At 36.0% G+C, this 21,360-nt stretch overlaps 1 protein-coding gene across 18 annotated transcripts in view; it reads right to left on the bottom strand.

The window, feature by feature from the left end:
- Window positions 1–21,360, bottom strand: part of NRXN1 (neurexin 1) — a 1,159,797-nt gene that overhangs the window by 303,161 nt on the left and 835,276 nt on the right. For all 18 annotated transcript variants that reach the window (XM_059406092.1, XM_059406088.1, XM_059406087.1 and 15 more), the window contains one exon: window positions 19,816–19,997. In XM_059406092.1, the coding sequence (XP_059262075.1) occupies window positions 19,816–19,997 (182 nt within the window). The remainder of the gene's footprint in view (window positions 1–19,815; window positions 19,998–21,360) is intronic.

Below are 21,360 nucleotides of genomic sequence, written 5' to 3'. Positions count from 1 at the left end.
CTCTCTGTCAAATAAATACATAAAATCTTAAAAAAAATTGATTAAATATTTACAGGAACCTAAATCTGCTTTTAAGTACAAAAAAGTATAGGGAGCGGAGGAATGAGAAGATGATGTCAGAAAAGTTATTCTTTTATACTTCAAAGCTAAAAGAGCTAATAAAGTATGCTGATATTTTTACTGTTTTGATGTTTTTGAACATTATAATATTGAATACATTGTATTCAAACTGCACACTCTACTTCGAAGGAGCAACATATAATGGGGAAACTGGTCTAACTCAACAATTTTGATTTTGAAGTTACATGAATAAATTGCCCTTATAGATTTCAACCCATATATCCTAACTATTTGCCAACTAGAATTTTAAAGCAGAATTATTCCCTTTGAATCACTTTAAAAAATAAAAAAAAAACATTATCCATTTATTTGAGAGAGAGAGAGGAAGAGAGCATGGGTCAGGGGTAAAGGGAAAGAGAGAATCTTAAGCAGACCCTCTACTGAGTGTAGAGCTCCACACAGGGTCTGATCCTATGACCCCAAGATCACACCTGAGCTGAAACCAACTCAGTTGTACACAACCAACTGAGCAACCCAGGCACCCCTTTTTGAATCCCTTTTCATCTTTATGATACCAAACCAAGAGATTCTGCAAGATCTACATTTTTTTTAAAAATGTAAATGTGCAGAGATTGGGATATGCGAAAAGACATGTTCTCATTTTTAGCTTTCTGTTTTCAAGCCATTAAAAAAAAAAAAAAATCGGAGTGCTTTACTGAGCTCAGGAAGCCACAGCCTCTGGGGACTACAGAACTGCCACACTAATTTTCTGCATATGTTGTAGAACAGAAAGTTCAACTCAGGTTTTAATGATCAACGGCACCACGGTAACATAATTTCAAAGAAAGGATTTCAAATTTGTGGGTAATTCCAAATATGCATCTGCTATCCTCTATGCAGAGAATTCAATTTTAGAGTAATCATAAGGTCTAAATTACACAGGGTATATTGTGAAATATTATTATTATTTTTAGGAAGTAAAGAAATATCTATGACAAAACCTATTTTATGTGTTGGCAGCCTCCAAAAAATGTGGCTAAAAATAACTTCCTTATAATGTCCTGAAGGGTCAAAAGCAATGACCTTGTCATGTTCCTGGCAATCCTATCTCACCTGGGTGAGATACTAGTGAAGACTAATATGAAAATTAGAATAGGATCAGAAGTGTTATTGGAGCAAAACCAATAGAGCATAAGCAGTGACTCCTAATACTGTTAATATTCTCCCATTTTTTTCCTCCCAATCCTTGGTTACGAAAATCACAATAAATATATTTTTAGAATAATTTTTGCTAATGTTAAGAATAGCAAAGACTTTAAAAGGCAGTGGATTTATTCTCAATCACATCTTTAAAAGTCATCTTTAAACAGTATGTTCAATGTGTGTGTCAGAATTATAGTAAAATATTAAGCATGATTCAACACCACAGCTATGGGTATACCTGTGTCCACAGAATTAATTGAGCAGCCAAGTAACTGGAAAAAACAAAGCATGGAAAAATCCCTAAAATCAGAGGACCATCATTTACCTGGCTGGATCCTTACCCTTACTTTATTATTTTTTAAGATTTATTTATTTATGGGGGGGGGGGGGGAAGGGAGGGAGCAGGAACAGGGGGAAGGGCAGAGGGAGAAGCAGACTTCCTGCTGAGCAGGAAGCCTCCTCATACAGGACTCAATTTCAGGACCCTGGGATCATGACCTAAGTCAAAGGAAGACACTTAACCCACTGAGCCACCCAGGCACCCCTGCAATTATTTTAAACCTCTTTGTCGAAGTATCTAATTATATAAAAACCTCCCATAAATAGGGGCTTAACTCTCAATGTGGATCATCTTTCAGAAATGCCTAAAGAGAAGGACAGAACCAATTATAACCGGGGACACAAAAAACAAGTCCCAGGATAGTAAAAAAAATACAGAGTTCTGTAGATCTGTGTAACATGTCTGTCACCAGAATGGCCAGGTGAAGGTCATCTTTACAACCTTCACAACCCAGAGTGCTATCCTGAAAACAAATGAACAGTAAAGCTTCAGGATGCTACTTTCAGTCTCCTCATAGTATGACACCATTTAAACACTTGTTAAAATCTTGATGCTTTTCTTCTTCCAGTCCAAATAATTGTTATTGAAAAGCCAGATAAGATGCTTTCCATTTAAGTATTCTTTCAGAAAACATTTTTTAATGCCTACTCTGGGCTATATTCAAGGGCACACAATTAATAAAACACTATCCCAAATCTACCCTTAGCTTATAGTATTGGTGTCCCCTGTCCTGCTTACTTTTGTGTATTTGGCAAACTCCTTACCCACACATGCCCACACTACCTCCCCTGCAAAGGTACTCCTAAGGCAACAAAGCAAAATTCACAATTCTTTTCTTTATGCTACTAATTTAAGTTCCTGCACTTCCATTATTGTCTTTATTACCTCACTTAAAAGTTCCTTCTTTAAATATCTGTCTTCACTATTTTTCAGTTTTACAGAAGCATGTGAAAACTCTTACCCAAATTTACTTCCTAAGAAACTAACAAGGTTTTGTGAGTTAAGGTTCTCAACAAATGATTCATGAAAGAATGAAAAACTCCCTACCTGCAGTGGGGATTGAATGTCTATTAGCTGTAAACACCCTTCTGGAGAGATCATTCTGCTTCTGGTACCCCACTCCCTTAGACTGGAATAGTATCCCACCACAGTACTCTAAAGATTTGATTGTGTTCTTAAGGTTCAGTATCCTCTTTATTTCCTTCAGATCACAAAGTCTTTCAGTACGCTCCATATTCAACTACCATTATAGTCTCCTCAACATGCATGATTTTGGATGGAAAGACTTTAGTGTATTTTGGAGTCCAAGACAGAATCTAAACCTTCAGCAAACCATAGGAGTATCATCTGTTTGCTTTCTAAAAATTAGGAGATCTTTAGTCTTTAACAAGGGGTTAGAAAACAAGTGAACATCTAAGTGAAGTATCTTTCCAGATCTTCAAATTTATCAAGGATCTCAAAAACCTCAACTTTTTGGACCTAGTGACATTTTGGTTGATCTTAATTTAAAAGCACAGGGATTTCTGTTTTATATATGCAAAACAAAGTAGACAAGTATGCCCTTTCCAAAAACATTTAATTTTATTCCATATTTTAAAATAGATTTAGGAAGAGACATACCAATAGCCTTTACATTTTTTATTCTCTACCAAGTATACAAAACTCCAGTATTGTAGGCTTAATTCCTCTGAGTGAATAGTTATCATGTTTCAAAGATTCATTTGCATTTTAAATGGGGGTGATATGCTCTCCTTATACTCAAATGGGCTTAGAGCCATCTCTCCATCAGGCATAGCAGAAGACAAAGAGCTACATCTAGCTGTCTTTCCGTCTAACTAACTTTAGAATTCCTCAAAGATGATAATTTGTTTTGTGACTAACTACATCTGTATGTTATCCACATAGTTTTCACTATTTTAAATATCATCTTTCTATGTACCATTTTGGGAGGGAGAATAACATTCTGGTTGGTATATGAGACTCTGGGTTTGGAAATAAGAACTCTTAGTCAGAACATGAGAATTTTACCAAAAGTTTGTCAACAAGCCTAGGAACTAAAAAGGCCCTGTGAGCTTAGGTTTACAGTAACTCCTTATTTTCAAAACCAAATCAAGTGCAAGATACATGGTTATTGAAATATCTATACCCTTAACATAAAATGGAAAAACAAGGCTATATCAAGAGTATGCAAACCTCTCATCCTATTGTTCCTCTTTATAGACATTCCAGCTCTTCAGTCCTATTGGCCAGAAAACAGAAGTTGAAGTGACCACTTATTTAGTAGTTTTTTCTTACAGGCAGGCTTACATGAATTATGTGAATTATGAGTCACAGTAACAGAAAGCATAATCAGCCCAACTCCCTGAGAAAAGTCCGAGTAGGGGAAAAACACTTCACCACTCCTGCGATGGAAAGAAATTAATTTGCCCAGTTGTGCAAACCTAGAGGGTTAGCTGAACTCATTGAATTAGTGTGGATTGTTGAGGCAAAGATAGATTGTGCATAATAACCATGGAGCCAGGAAAAGACTAACACTGTGAGCAGTTAAACAGATTCTAGGTGATGATTATGCAGACTCTGCTAAAGTAGATGGTCGATAAAGATGCAGAAATGCAACTGCTTTGTCTCTTTCTGATAATTGATCATTGCACTGGGACATTCCATAAGATTGGAACCAAGCCTTTTCACATTTTAGATTCCAGGACAGTGTAATTCCTTCACCACACAAAGCACACCAAAAATCCTTGAAGTTCAATAAAATGTATCCAATTTCAACAATTTTATGGTTTTCAATATAGCTGCACAGGATCTTTGGTAAAATCTATTTCAAATTTTCCATTATCAATACCTCATCTTTCTGTGGATCTCAAAATACATTAGCTAGACATTCATCTTATTTTAGCCTTAGAATGTATATCATTTTTGTTTGTTTGTTTGTTTGTTTTCCCAGACACAGGCAATTAAAGGATTGGAAAATAGCTCATGGAAAGCTCCAAAGAATTGATCCTTAGAGAGCTAATCTTGCAACACCAAACAATCCCGATTTCCCATGGGCATCTCTGCTGACAAGAGTTATTGTTAGTTAAGTAAAGCAACTAGAAGATGTATACGCAAACCATCACCATCAAATAACCTGCTTACTACCTAACTAATATTTACTGAGAGGCTGATGCTGGAATTTTCTTTACTCATATGATGCTTCCACATGACACACTGCAGAGTTTCCTTGAAGATGGTACTCTATCCATTTTGTATTGAATACATGTAACTCACTGATATACAGTTCTCTGTGTTGTGTCTCTTACCCAGTCTTGCCCAGTTATTTTATTTTATAATCTCATGGGCTTTGTATCTTGAAGCCAAAACAACCTGTTGGAAATAAGCAGCAGAGAACAGAATCTCTCTTATCTGCTTGCTGCCTAACAAATCAAAACACACTGAAATCTGGGATTATTAGAGAAGATTTGGGATAAAGAAATAAAATAAAAACCGACTTGTCAAATGGGACTCCCTGCTGCTCAGTACCATGTGTTGCCATAGCAAGATGCATCTGTCCGGCTATTAAATATGTTAGTGAACATGATATAGACAGTCGTGGCATTATCAAATATTCTCAGTGCCTATTAAACTCCATAGTTACACATTTTAATTTTACCTTTCACTAGTAAAATTCAAGGTAAGAGCACATACAAACAATTTAAAAAGTTCAAAGCAAAACTATCATTTGGGTTGTATGTCGCATATTTAAATTATATTCATGTATTACTAATAAAAAAATTGGCAAGCGAACTAAAATAGTCTCGAATTCTAAATGTGGTTCTATCAGCTGCGATTTAGCTCATAATGGATGCAATACGACTCAAGTAAATAATCACGTGTGGAATTTGAAAAAACTTAAATAGCTCCATCTTTTTTTCCCCTTCTGAACATTTACTTCTTTCAGTTTAATCTTAGCCATTATCAAATGGCACACAACATATGAGCTGGTCCGTTGATGCCATCCTCTTTCTGAGCTCCAGAACGTTCTCATGTAAATGAACTATCAAGAGCTAAGACATCTATGCCTTACTAAATGCTTAATAAAAGAACATATCCATTGTTACTCTGTTTTATTAAGAGTAACCACAATAATGTTAACAATATTTATACATTTAAAAGCCTGTCACGTTCCACTGCTGTGGCACAAGTCCTGGGGACTGCATGATCAAAATAAGAAGTGACGAGAGGCAAAATAAAGAATTATGGAATGTGTGGAAGGTGAAGAACATAGAGGCGGACTGAAAGGAGTACTGCCTTCCACTGGGACCTTAACCTCTTACCTGCCTGGCTCTTCAGGAAACTGTGTTAGCACTGGGTTCCTAAAAAGAGCTACATGATTCATGAAGTTGTTATCCAGCTCCCTTAGCCCACTGCTGTTCTGTGAATTTGTCACGATATGAGAAAAATTGTGACCAAAGCTAAAGGGGGGGTTGGTATCACCTCTAAACCAATGGAATCATTAAAATGTAAACACATTCAAATCAAAGAGGCCAGAAAGGAAAATTGTTCCATGGAGCTCAGTTTCTTAAGAAATGATTGAAGGCACTTTGTACTTATATTAAAATGCCCCATTTGTGACATACTTATACACTTTTCAGTGGGAGTATATAACAATACGGTGTTCTTAGAGGACACTCCTGCACTAAATAGAGTCGTTCTGCTTGTAGAAATTTATCTTCATAAAAAAATTACACATATGAAATAATCTTTCTTACAAAAATAAGGAAACTTTTATCTTTCGTAATATTAAGAATTCTGAAACAACTAAACAAAATATCCCTCACTAGGGAATTGTTCAGTAAATTGTAGGGTATGCATGCAATAGGATATTGTGAAGTATATATGAGAGTATATACTCTAAAATGGAAAGATGTCCAAAATATGCTGAAATAGAATAATCAAGCTGCAAAATAATATGTATCATACAGAAATATTCTCTCTTTTTAAAGAATGTTCAGGTGTGTCAGCATGTATACAACTCTTTACATATATAGCATACATAAAAGAAAAGAAATATATATGGATATGCATAAAATTAAAGATTAGAATTTCAGACACTACATTTTAAAGATTGGTACATTACAGGCAGTTTTTGTCTTTTATTTTCATTGTATTTAAATTTTTCAAAAAAGTACTTTATGATCTAAGAAGATAAAATTTATTAAAAATGTGGGTTGTTTTCTGGAAAATAAATACAGACATAGGACAACAAATAAAATTCAACTCTCTCTGAACAACCTGTTATAAAATATTATTGGCCTTGCGGACCCAATTCTATGCATCACTAATCTATTGAATCCAGTTGATGTCTAGACAGAAGAATCAAAATAAAAAAAAGCAGTAAATAAAAAATAGACAGTTAAATAACAGAAATACAGTCTGTTGAGGAGAAAGTTCACTGAAAGCTAGTTAATTGTGAAGTCAATGGTTAGATTATGGTCCTCCCATAATAATGAACAATATGTACATTTCAGGTGAAATACCAAAAAACATCCCCAGCCACTTCATTTATCCAAGATTCTGCAATAAAATGATTGTCTAGCCACTGGTCTGGAATTAGGCATTGGGAGTGGGGCAGGGGCTAGAATTTACAACCCTTTTCCAAATATGAAATTTCTCTGCAATGCCTGTCCTTTAAAGAACAAATGAACTGAGTTCTGAAACCTACACGGCAGGTTCCCTGACCCCACTTCACATATAACTGCTGAAATTTCAGCCCCATTTCTCTGTGGATACTCTGTGGAAAACATAGCCTCCAAAGCCTGGCCCTTACTGCTAATTAACAGTAATGAACAGGATGGCATACTTTTCCTTTGAAGACTTCTGTCAGGAAGTTGTCCAATCAGCAAGAAATACAAGGAATAGATATGTTCCCTATCTTCCCCTTTCACTTACATGCTGAGATACACAGAGACTCTACTGAAAAAAGAAAAAAAAAAAAAAAAACTAGGTCAAGCTGTCTAGGCTTTAGGCATTAGCCTTTAGAACCTGGGGAAATGCTTGAAGCTGCTGCGGCAGCCGGCTTCCAGAGTATTGCAGGTTATTTTTAAATTCATCTCCAGAGAAGGCCAATAGTCTTATGGCAGTATTAGCATAGCCCAGCATTTAGGCAAGACTCAAAAAATAGCAATAACACCTATTAATTCCACCCATTAAAAGAGTTTTAATACCACGTATCATGTGTTCTGTCATGGCATGCTACTGTTACTCATTGAATTCTTGTTGAAGGACACCAAAGTTAGACCTTGTGCGCATGCTTAAGGAATCACACAATGTGATGCATAGTGAAGACTCATTGCCTTAGGATCTGTAAATTGGCCTGCACGATCATTTGAAAAAGTACCTGGGCTAGCCTGAAGTTTTCCTTTGCACAAAAGAATAAGGGGGCTTTGAAGTCAGAACTGGCTATGTGATCTGGGTCAATTATTTAAAAATTGCAGTTTGCTCATCTGTAAAATTGAGACAATAATTCATACTTCAATAGGTTAGTGTAAATATTAAATGAAAAAATTTTTATGCAAAGTGTTTAGTGTTTGCTCCATTGTAAGCACTCAATACATGCCAAATAGTATTGTTTAGTTGTTGTTTTTTTTACTAAGCAAATGAATAAGGTAAGCATGATTTTGGAGGGAAATTTTAGCCCTACTTGAGATAATTAACAGTACCTTCAAGAATTTTTTAATATATATTAAAATCATTTGTAAAAGCTCTTTAAACAAATAATCAACTTCACCTCAATCATTTAAGCACATGTCAGAGGTTAGCACAGCAGGAGATTAAAAAAAAAAAAAAAAAGACGGTCAGATTGCCAGAGTAGCGGAGATTGATTACCCTTCAACACCATTTAATCAACTACAGTTGATTACCACTGAAGCCTGGCTTGTTTGCTTCCTTTCTCTCTGTCTCTTTTTCTTCTCTCTTTTTTTTTTTTTTTCCCTCTCTTTCTCTCCAGTTGGATTCATCTCATCTCATCAAGTCAGAATGCAGGGAAATGTATCATAGATGCTTTTATATAAATACCCAAAATAATAAAGACAGCAGATAAAAGGCATGTCTAGACTAAATCTCAGAGAAGCGACCACTTGTTTGGAATATTTGAACCTGAAAGTGGTGCTGGTTAACAGTCTAAGACAAAAGACGTTCTTCCTTCCCTCAGAGAATACCATGTGGATAATGAGACCATTTGTGATAGGCTCCAGCACGCGGGCCTCTGCCGTGAGTGTGTAAGCCTCCATAGGTTGTAAATGGGGAGTCCCAGGACAGTGTCATATGCTTTCACCATGATCCTTTGGGAGTCTACTTCATACTATGCTCCAAGGAGAGCGCTCCTCTTGTGAGTTCCTGCACTACAGTGGAAAACTACCAGCCGGGGGTGGCGGGGGTGGGGGGGGGGGCACAAGCCAAAAAGAAGGGCTCTACTAACTCACACATACACATTGCTTCATCAATAAATATTATTAACATGTATTGATAAGCACTGTGCTAGTGTCTGAAAACACAGAGATATAAAGATCTACCATATACAGTCAGTGACCTTGAAGAGTTCACCATTTAATGAGCTGGGAGGACACAGAAGGAAAGACCTGTGAGCTGGTCAGTAACACAACAGCTTTAAAAACAAAGGGCTATGGTAGTACCAAGAAGGACATGATTAGTTTTACCCTAGGGACCAAGGAAAGCTTCACAAAGAAATGCAACACATGATCCAGACAAATAAAATATGCACCAGACTAAGAAGGAGAGGTGGGCAGGTAAGAGTGGGAGGAAGTAGGTATATTTCCGAGGGAGAAAGAAGCAAGCGTGAACCAAAGCTCTCTGGAAGTCTATGTTTGCTGACTGCTGGTACAGATACTTTTTTGAAAATAGAAATTTTTTTGAAAATTCTCTGCCTTTAAAAATAGGTATGCCTCCAATTCACAAGTCAGACTAATTACAAATGCTGGCTAGCTAATTACAAAATGGGTAAAACAATTAGTCAACCGGATAGCTGTCTATGTATTTATTTAACTAGAAGATGGTTTATGTAGCTGCTCTCTGGAATGCTCAGTAATTCATATGGATGATGTGTGGTATGCTAAGAGCTAAGGCTGTCTCACCTTATAAAACTGGATTCAGCAGAGTCATCAGGTGTAACCTGAAGAGAGACTGCCTCCTATGCTCCTTGTCCCCCCCACACAAGGCCCAGAGGTTAAGCACAGGGACTCAGGAGTCAGACTGTCTTGAGTTCAGATTTTGACTTTACTCAACAGATGTGTGACCTGTGCCTCCATTCCTTGTTCACCTCATGAAGATACCATTTTTTTCCTCACAGGGTTTTTCTAAGTATTGGATGGGATAGCATATGTAAACTTATATTACTTATGAGATTATTAATTGCTTTTCTCAAAAGCACCTTAAAGAGTGATTCACAGAGTTTAAAAAACCTTAATTGCACCTTTATAGCATGAAGGTTTGAAATATCAGCCTATGTCTCTATTCTTTTTTTTTTTTTAATTTATTTGACAGAGATCACAAGTAGGCAGGGGTGTGGGGTGGGGAAGCAGGCTCCCCGCTGAGCAAAGAGCCTGATGCGGGGCTCGATCCCAGGACTCTGGGATCATGACCTGAGCCAAAGGCAGAGGCCTCAACCCCCTGAGCCACCCAGGAGCCCCCTATGTCTCTATTCTGTGGCTAATGCATCACGAGAACAAAATTTATTTATTAAGCTCGAAGCTACGTAAGGACAAAGCCAGGACTCACTTTACTCTGTATTTCCAGTCCCTAGAAAGCCGTTTGTGGGGAAAAATAAAATAGTAAGATTTGTTAAAGGCATGAATTAAAGAAAGAATATGTGTGAGTTGCAGTGGAAGTAGCTGTGTCAGGAACCAGAAAATGAGCCCAGAGTATAAGTACTCAAGGCCAGCTGAGGAGTTTGTCTTTTGAGCTACTTGTACTATAGGCCAGTAGTTCTCCCAACAGAATCAGTTAAGGCGTGGTTCACCAGACACTTGCCTCAAGATACCAATCTATATAGATGCAACAAATATATTGGAAATATGCTAGTAATTAGCTCACATTTGCATCTGTAACTCACCCCAAAGAAGTTAAATAGAAACTGATCTCTCCTGAAGGAGAGGAAGCTCTTGACTGCAGCAGCACTGACCTATTGCCCTAGAACATTTTCAGAATGCACATATGCAGTTTAAGTTGGCAGAACTTGTAGAACCAAAAGATTATTTCAACTTTTTTTTTTCTCATTTGCTAAATTCTAGGCTTAAGCTGGGCTCTCGGAATATAAATGTGCACAAAAGAGATCAAAGTCCCTGCTCTCTTGATGCTTACTGCTGCTCAGCATCTCACTGTTCAACATGAATGAAGAACGGGCCATTGGAACTTAATCATTTTACTCTGAATCCAAAATTTTATACGGGTCACAAAATTGCCAACACAAACAGGGGAGAGTACAAAGACTACCAAAAAATAGTAAAAAGTATTTTGCCAATTCGTTTCCCAGACAATTGACTACGCTTTGTCCAGGAGAAGTAAAATACCAAGTGTCTGTATACACAATTTTGGTAAACAGAAACAACACTTTCTAGTGGAAAAAAAGGAGGGAGAGAGTGCGTGGGGAGCCCAGTAGGTTAAGTGTCTGCCTTCCACTCAGGTCATGATCCCAGGGTCATCAGGCTCCCTGCCCAGTAGTGGGTCTGCTTCTCCCCCTCCCTCTGCCTCTCTCCCCATTCATGTTCTCTTTAAAATAAACAAATAGAATTTTTAAAAGGGCGGGGGAAAGGAAAAAAAAGCAAGGAGTATCAGGCAAGGATCCCAGCACTCTAGCCACAACTGCACCCCTTCTCTCCCCACTCTGCTACACTGTCTCAACTCCTTCCCTGCTGATGAGACTGGTTAGGGCTGGGCATGGAGTCCTTGTTCAGTCTACCAGTTTGAAACCTCCAAAATATTATGAGAAACATTTCTGGAATTTCAGATTAGGTTGGAAGAGTAATCATGGAGGAGATGTCAGATTTAATCTGTAATTTTTAGATGAGCATGTGGTTGAAAGATGGCGACTTCAGTTTTTAATGTGGTAAGTTTTAGGTGTCCATGAGACATCCAGCTGGAAATGCTGAGTATAGTACTCAGAGGGCAAGTCGGAACTGAAGATGTATATTTAGAAGTGAGCAGTCTACATTACCTAGTTAATATTCAGAGCAGAATTTTAAGAATATTAAGATGGACTTATTTTCATAGACCAAAAAGGCCTAAGAGTCCATTAAATTCCAATCTTTCACCAAAGAGCTTTTCTGGTCTGCCAATCTTGTATGTCTACTCTTTATTGAGCAGAAAGTTTCAGGAGGAAGTATTTTTCTTGATAGTAAGAGCCCACCATTCAAGCGTCTTCGTGGAAGCATAGTTAAGAGCAGGATGTTCTTCCAGGGCTGGTTTGTCCGCAGAAAGTTAAACAACTAGTCCCCCCGGTATCCAGAAGGGTACAGCCCACCTCTGTCTTGACCTAAGACTCCTGGGGTCTAGCATACTACCTCCCAAAACTCCTAAAGGCAACACAAATTGGATTTCACAGCTCTGAAAGTATTTGTTTTCATCAAAATATCTTTCTCAAGCTCAGTGAACATTATCTCCAGTTCTTTCCTCCTGATTTAAAATGTAGATTATTGGGGCGCCTGGGTGGCTCAGTGAGATAAAGCCTCTGCCTTCTGCTCAGGTCATGATCCCAGGGTCCTGGGATCGAGCCCCGCATCCAGCTCTCTGCTCAGCAGGGAACCTGCTTCCTCCTCTCTCTGTCTGCCTCTCTGCCTACTTGTGATCTTTGTCAAATAAATAAATAAAATCTTTTAAAAAAATAAAATAAAATGTAGATTATTTATGCCTACTATTAACTTGAGTGTCCCCTAGTATATTCATCTAGGTCTTTTCCTTCCTTTGTTGAAATGAGCTGCCTGTGTCTACAGTGGCCCAACATCAGCTTTAATAGGATTCCATTGCCATAGTGTCACTTTCATCTTGTTTCCTGACCTGTGGCAGACATGTTTGCTATGCTGTTTGCATTTTTAAACTATTAAGTCTCTTGCATTTTGCTTATGGCTTTCAGTGTGTGTGTGTGTGTGTGTGTGTGTGTGCACGTGTGTGTGCGTGTGTGCGCAATAAAAGGAGTTTTCCCAATCAGTGTACAAATGACTTCTAATTCAGTATACATTCCCAAAACTGGTTCTCAACCCTCAAGCAATGTCTTCATTACTCTTTTTCCATCAATTTATATTGTGTTTAGACTTCTGCAAAGCCAGAATCCTTAATAACCTGTTTTTATATGCTTTCAGTGCTGTTTATCATTTTTTCCTCAGACATGTGGGCTCTGTCTGGATCATAAGAATAAACATATCAAATATGTTCTGAGCATGGGAGAGCTTCACTAGGTCTTCTCCTGGGAATCTCTTAATAACTATCTCAACTTCTCCTGAATTCCTAAGCTCGTATAAGATTCCAAATGCTTTCTGTTTTAAGCTACTAAATTGTGGGTAAATTTATTCCAAAGAAATAGATAACTAATACAGTATAAACTGCATCAAAGGTGATCAATATTGATGTGCTGAATGAACCAAAAGAGATGTTATTTGACAGTAGGCTTTTGAAAAATAGCTACAGAAGAAATGGAAGTACTATCAGTAGTTACAAAGGACTCTTATTCTGGCAGCTTGGCTTAAGAAAAGATTTGCTAAAGCAACTTATCAGGGTCTAACAGAGAATGGATTTGAAACTATTCATTAAAATAGCTTGAGGTCCACCACAAAGTAATGGTCAAGAATAGTCATTGTTCATTGGAGCAGAAACTCTGCATAAGATTTTCTCTACCCAGGTAATGCCCCAGGCATTCGTTCAACAACTCTTCCAAGGAGATTCTAGAGCCCTAGACTTTTTTCTGCTAGCTCACAAGGCTACAAAATGCTAGGGACAACCCTGAAAACACCCAACATTTGAACAGAGAAGCTGATGACTGAGCAGAATCCAGACAGTGAGATAGAAATGAGAAGAAACTATCTGGACAGAATTAGATACAGGGAAATGACAAGAAGGTCATTTTTAAAAAATGGGTAAAAGGGGCACTTGGATAGCTCAGTCAGTTAAATGTCTGGATTTCAGCTCAGGTCATGATCTCAGGGTCCTGGAATTGAGTCCCGTGTCAGGCTCTGCATTGGGTATGGAGCCTGCTTAAGATTCTCTCTCTCCCTCTCTTTCCCCTCACACACATAATCTCTCTCTCTCTCGAAAACAATAAATAAAATTTAAAATTTTTTAAAAATTAAAAAAAATGGATTAATAAATTTTACTGGCATAGAATAAATATAGAACTATTGACAAATGGGCCTGAAAATTAAAATTAAGATCAGAATGTGGAGGACATTAAATATTAGTCACAGATTGTGATTTTACCTATCTATCTATCTTTTTTACCTAGTTGGGAGATGTTGATGTGTTTAGTAGAGAAATCAGTGAATAAAAGAAACATTTTAGCCAATTAACCTGATGTAAGTATATAAAATGGCCCAGAAAGTATTCAAAATAGAGACCGGAAGATATGGCTGACTGAGAAGAGCACGGACTGAGGAGGTGTATGCGGAGATAGTTGCTCTGGTTCTCTCTTACTAAATCTCACTGCAATGGAATTTCAAAGGAGAAAATAATTCTAGAAATCTAAAAATCAAATTCAGAGAGATACTGATGTACCAAAGGTAACAACAGTAAATCAGAAAATTAGAAACTGAATTAACTTCCAAGGGGAAAGGATGAGAGAAGTAGTCTGTATGATGTACTTGAACACATGTGCCCAAAATAGAGACTGTTTTAAGATATCTGGATGGCACTTAAGCTAACAGAATTATGAACATCACTTCCCCATTTTCCCCAAAGACAACCTGCATCCTTCATACCTTAGAAGCTTGAACAAGAATTTTACAACACAGAGTAAAATGACATCATTTTAGTCTTTCTTCCAAAATCCTAGCCAGAAAGGTCATGTGTTCACTAATTCATGTAAGAACCAGGAAAACAAAACCAAATGAAACATCTACTGATATGATTAACAGGATCAAATTTAAATGTGATTTGGCAAAGTGAAACTCTCAAAATATGTGAATCTGTTGGTTAGAAAGAAAATTTCAGATGGAACATAATTTAAATTCAAGAAACTCCTGTGATGGAATAATTGGATTTTATCTTATTGATAGAGGTATGCACTCATGTATAATTATTGACTTTAAAAAGATGCTTTTAAATTTAGTTTCAATAAAGCAGTATTATAAAGTATAAAATATATTAAATAATGTATACTTATTAGACAAAATTTATTAAAGTAATATAAAATGTAGAGATGCAGGGAAAGATGAGAAAGTGTTGACTTGTCACTGATATTGATAAGTTGTTTTAGGACAAGTAATGTATTATGCTCCTAGTCTATACTGAAACCACTGATCAAAAGGTGTATTTCTAAATCAAAATCAATTAAGAGCTTGGTTTCAAAAATAAGGCTTCTGACCAGGAAAGTACAAAGAAGAAACACTTAAGGCAAATATGTACAACAATTCACTAATCAAATTTGTAATGCTCTTTCATGCTCCCAAGATGAAAGAATTTCAAAGAACACTCTTTACTCATCCTCTCCACCATGCTCCACACATTTCCTCTGGTCAGAACCACTGCACAAGTTAATATTCATGGCAGTGAGTGAGCACATTTGCACTGGCTTTCTTCTGTAAGTCAAAGAGGGGTTAAGTAATCTCTAATTAATGTTGCCAGACTGATATATCCGAGACGCTTTCTCTAGAGTAGTAACACTGGCTAACATTCCTAGATATATCTTATAAATTGATTTTTAAAATAAATTAGATATTTTTGCTTATTGCTTCTAAGAATGTTTTTACTCAATATTGATTAAATACTCTTCAACATGACTACCTTAAATGTGTATAAGACCCTACAGCTTATAAGTCACTTCTTTATATTCTTTATCTTAAAAACCTATCATCTATTTATATTCTTATAAATACACAGATAAGACAGTTAAAATTGCAAGAGGAAAAAATGGAGATGAACTCAGATAGTCATTCTGGAACAAAATCTGTCTACTATAAATAATCTAAGCTACCTCATGACCAGGATCCCACCTGGCTCATTCATTTATTCATCCAACAAATATTTATTGAAGTAATTATTAAGTTGTGAGCTCATTTATTTTTGTATCCATAGAGCCTAACATAGGCCTAGGCCTTGTTAGTTGCTCAGAAAACCTTTCTGGATAGGCTTCAAGCATGTACAGAAATGAAAGTTGAAAAGCCACACTTCTATATTATGTTTCTTATTAATCATCATTATTATCAAATTATGTTCTCTGCCATTAGACAGTTAATCTCAATTGGAAATAATGCACAGATAGGAAATGACTAGAGAACAATTCATGATAAAGTTGAGTTACAATAAATGAGATAATTACTAAGGTGAGATAATCATTCATATAGCAAAAATTCCCACCACACACTTCCTTTAAACCATCAGCTACCATAGTCAATTACTTGAAGATTCAGAAAACAACATCAACAAAATTATGTAACTTTTCAACAATACACTGTTAACTGCGTACCAAGTGCTACATTTTTTTCGGTTACAATCAAGTCTTAAAAGACTTTCTCAGATATATAGAAACTAAACTACATGGGTGACTTCAACTGCACATTAACTAATAAAAAACTGACTCCCTATACGTGGCCTAAGTCCTCATATTTTCAATACATAATTCATTAATTCATTTATTACTACAGAAAATATTTATGGAGTACTTGTATTCTAGGCTCTATGCTAATTAATTGCTCCCCATTTCATGTGTTCATCTTGCCTTCATCCCTCCTAAAACCTTATAAATTTCAATAACAACACCATATGACTTTGAGGTTAACAGTAGTAGCATTAATATTAATATAATTTTAAAAATCTATAAAAACTAGGCCACCTGAATCAAAAACCATTATATTCCAAGATCCTATAGTTTTAAAGGTACAATTAATCAAAATTTAGATATGATTGTGTTTTCAAGTAAAAATCAAACATAATCATTCTGATAAAAAGGGATGATGTCAAATATTCATTCACATCTTCATCAAAATTATGTGCCAGTCATATTCTAACTTAACTCACTGGAATGGCATGGTAGATTTCAGCAAGACCAGAGCACCTTTCAAGGAGTACTACCAATTTATTGGTTAATTTACTAATTAAGGGCAAAATCACAGTTCTTAAAGATTAGTACAGAGTTTAAATTTGGCTGAACTTGAGGGTTTACAGAAGGTTTCCTAGCAGTTCAATGGATAATAATAACTAACTTCACAGATAAATCATATCATGCATGGTATTAATCAGGCTAATTTTTAAATCAGGTACATTCATAAACCAAAATCAAACAACACTAACAAACAAACTATAAATCTTGTTTTCCTTTCTAATATCCATTCCTGAAAGAAGCAGAAGAAATGACTTCAGGGAAATTGGGATCAACTGAAAGGTACCTAAATAATTTGATAAAACAGGGTCTGGATATTTTCAAATCTAAGTATTATTATTTAGAATACTTCTTTCACCTGCTGTTAACAACGTCGGTCCCAAGACACTTCATTCTCCTTCTCTTTTCTTCTTCCTTCCCTTCTTTTATCCTCCCAGTCCCCTTATCTCTCCCACTCCCTCTCTGCCTCCCCTCACCTTGCATTTTTAAATTTCTAACTCTTCTTTCTCTTTCTCTTCCCAGTACCCAACATTATAAGAGTTAGAGGTAAGTTTCAATAATATAAAATACAAAACAAAACAATGCTGGCCTTGTCTTAATTTTGTTTGTATGTTGAAACATGAAAAGAAATGACTTGTCTCCATATAAGCAACTTGTTGAGTCATTTATGGCTGACCACCCCTTATAAGCAATGAGAGAAAAGGGAAGGAGACACGTTTTCATTGGCCAGATTTGAATTAAGACAGATACTAGTAACGGAGACAGGAGGTGTTGGGATGACCAACAAGGATATGGTTTAGTAAGCCTAGGGAACCAATATACATTTTCCATTTCCCAATGAAGTACTGGCTCTCAGACCAAGCAAAAGTCTGAGGAGAGCAAATCCAAGAGGGAGAATATATTGAGACAAACACTGAACCTAAAGTGAGTAGGTGGTCAAACCAAGAAGATTCATAAAGAAAGATGCCCTTATAGGACAATTATCAGAAATTCATGATAAGTAAAGGAGCTATGGAAGGGACTGGGCTGTTAAGGACACCTAGAAAGTCAATCCATTACATATGGAGACACTCTTAAAAGCCCATATTCGATCAAAATTGGAAAAGAAAATACCCATTCTTGTAGACTAAAACCCTCTGACCATAAAATAAACAACACTGGTTTGAGTAATTCAATAACACAGCCCCTTATGATTTGAGAGAGATCAGTGTAGAACCTTTTCTCAGGGTAAATATGTAATTGGTAATGGATCAATAAGTAATTTCTTTCAGGAGGAAAAGCTCTTGTTTTCTTTTTTATTCATTTTTTTGAAGTAGCAAGGCTCTTAAATCAGAATGGAGTAAATACATTTAGAAAGTTGAAATTACTCTAAACAGCAAGATTCCTTGCTGTACTAGTTAAGCTTATCTCAACTGATCATTTATTTATGATGCCATAAAAATCCAGATGCTTTCAATTTTGATTGTTAGGTATTTGCTGAAAGGCAGTTGAAATTACTTTCCCAGGGTTCCCATTTGACAACTGCATTTTGAATTGAAAATTTACGATGATTCGATAACGGTTGTGCTGAGGTGGTTTTCTTTTTTTTTTGTTTTTTCTTCCTTTTCTTCTAGGGTTAGCAATGAATTCTGCTCTTATGGTCAGTGTAAACCCTTACTCAGCTAATGGAAATCTTAGAAGTCTAATAGAAAGCTAAGATTAAGAAAATAAATGAATAAAATTTTGAGAATTAAGACACATTAGAAGTCCGTGATCATGTATTGTGGTGTTTGATAGTTTTCCTAACCTTCAGGCATTAGATGAATGCCTGAAGGCCAGTTTCTAAGAGAAAAGAACATGCTGACCTAATCAAATTGTCTTCTGAAGCATGGTGCTGGAAAAGAGAGAACTTATAGGGATAGACAAAAGCAAAATAAAACAAATTTACATAATCACGAGATAAAAGATATACTATATCTTTTGGATAAAAAGGGAAATGGAGAACTATGATGACAAAAGCCCATTAGAGTTTTTGAATATGTGACATTCTCCTATGGTTACTTTTATATATCAGGAAAATATTAATATTGCTTAACAAGGCAAGGCTGCATGTACTTCTGCACAAATATCGCTATAAAACAAAATGAAGAATTATAACTATACAGATTAGTAACTCTTTGAATGCAGATATATAAGGCAGACTCTCCAAGCTATAGTCAGTTATGGCAACTTTAAAAGGTTTTTTAAAAAGTGTTTTTTTCCTTTGCACCAAAAAAAAATTTGCCATCTATGATATGCTGACAAAAATTTTATAATAGGCTTAGAGCTTGGGTAAAAAGGAATCATCCAGGATATAAATGCTAAAACTCCATTTTATTTTCATCATACTTATATATCAAAATGAGTATAAGATAGCATAGAAACAATCTTTTCACCATTTTCTTTTCTACCCCTAATTACCCTTGAAGTTCCCTTTTCTCCCATCCATTGCATGTTAACTTTAGATAATTATTTTCTCAAGTGAGGAAAGGAATAAGGATGCTGGGTTTGGATCTTTTGATGTTACCAGTATTACAACCTCATGATTCCAGTCAGTTGGAACAGTATCAACTAGACAATAACTCAGCTTTTTAATTTGGCATTTGCCTAAAGTCACTGAAAACATACCAAAGTCAATCTTTGCCAATAGAGAGTTGAGAGGAATTCACACTTAACAACAAAAAATATATTTTCTAATGTAAAGAACATTTTTAGCAGAAGCAGTTGGACTAAGGTCTTATTACTTCTTAAGTGTATTTCTATTTTCTGTACCGAAGTGCTGGTTGCTGGGGAGGAGAAATTTCCAAAAGGCAGAATTATAAGGTATTTATAATAATAATAATAAAACTAACAGTAAAAAATAAAAGCTGAATCTTATTTTTAAAGTACTTACTATATGCAGCTCTAAGTAGTCACCCAGGCCAGAAGAACTGTCCACTCGCACCAATACAGCTTCTTTTTGAACAGTGCTAAACCCTATGGCCAGTCTGTCTGCTCGTGTACTTGGCCGGTCATTAGGAGGCCACTTATATGTGATTTGTCCACCACCTTTGCTAAAGATATACGTCGTCCCAGCTGGAAAACAAAAAAACCAAAACCAATTAGTCTAAATACATCAGGTACACAACATCCCTGTATTTGTTACGTTGACATATCAACAAATGATTAAATTTATACTATGGCAAAAATGAAAAACAAACATGAAACTATGGCAAAAACAGAGAACAAATCACAGTTTCAACCCATGCTCAAGAAAAAGAACAGAGGGTTTTTACAAGAAATATCAAAGCAGTGCTTTTAATATTCTCATTAAGCCTACCAGCAGGTGTTTCAGAACAAATGGGGGATTACTACTTTTTCATTGAGATGGACACGCATGGAACCAAATGGGGTTTTATTTCTCCCCGCCAGTTTTTTAGAAATAGTTTGGTAGGAAACACTGACTTTGGCTGCTTCCAAAAGGAGGAGAAACATCTATCAACTTGCTTTGGAAACAAGAGTTGCACATGCATGTGACAGGGTCATACAGCACAGTGAAGCAAGTCACAACTACACTACCAACCAACTTTAATGGGGAAAGGGTCTATTCACATATGACAGATGATAACTAACGGATAAAGAGTTGTTATGTCAGGAAAATACAGATAATAGATCTCATCAACCAAAGTGAGATCTTATTTAACAAGCAATATCTAGTAGCTGTCAAGCTATCTAGGGTCACAAAAAGACCCACTTTTTTCTTCAAAACTGAATGCTAGTCTTACAGTACTAAGAATACCAGACTTATTTGGAGAGTGTTCAAATTTTACTTTATGATGTTTATGTCAGCAAATTATTCATCTTACTTTAAAAATAATTTTCTTTCAAACAAGTTTACTAAGCATCCAATGCATTTAAGTCCTATCTCATTGCACCACAACAAAATCTATCTCACTGAATACAATAAAATGGAATTTTTAAGTCGGAATATTGGAAGAGACAAGTGAAGATATATATGTTTATATAGGGAGAGAAAGAGAGGAGAAAAGACCTTTTCCACACGAAAAGGGACCACAGTATATTTGCAAAGTTATCCCAGGAGTGGATGTCGTTAGGATATAATTTATAAAGGGTAATTTAGCCTTTCAATAACAAAGGATGCCAATACATATATATTATGTTCTAACTATGTGCCAAACATGGTAAGGAAAGTGGTAAGAGTAAATATTAAAATTTAGGCCACAAAACATCTTGGGTTTATAGAAAAATAGCTCTATCAAGAGTAAGGCTTATATGTAAAAGGTGTGTGTATGGCAAGGATGTTTAAAGACTTCTACACATTATATTTCTACCATTACCAAGTTTACCAATTGAATGAAGTGGACTTGATGTCATATTTTAGTATATTTAATTAAATAGCTGATAATACTTTGTTTTTTCTTTTTGTATTTTGGAGCCA

This window comes from Mustela nigripes, chromosome 7, assembly GCF_022355385.1.
Source record: "Mustela nigripes isolate SB6536 chromosome 7, MUSNIG.SB6536, whole genome shotgun sequence".
Classification (NCBI taxonomy): domain Eukaryota; kingdom Metazoa; phylum Chordata; class Mammalia; order Carnivora; family Mustelidae; genus Mustela; species Mustela nigripes.
Note: the sequence above shows the minus strand (reverse complement) of the source record. Positions and strands in the feature narration are given on the sequence as shown.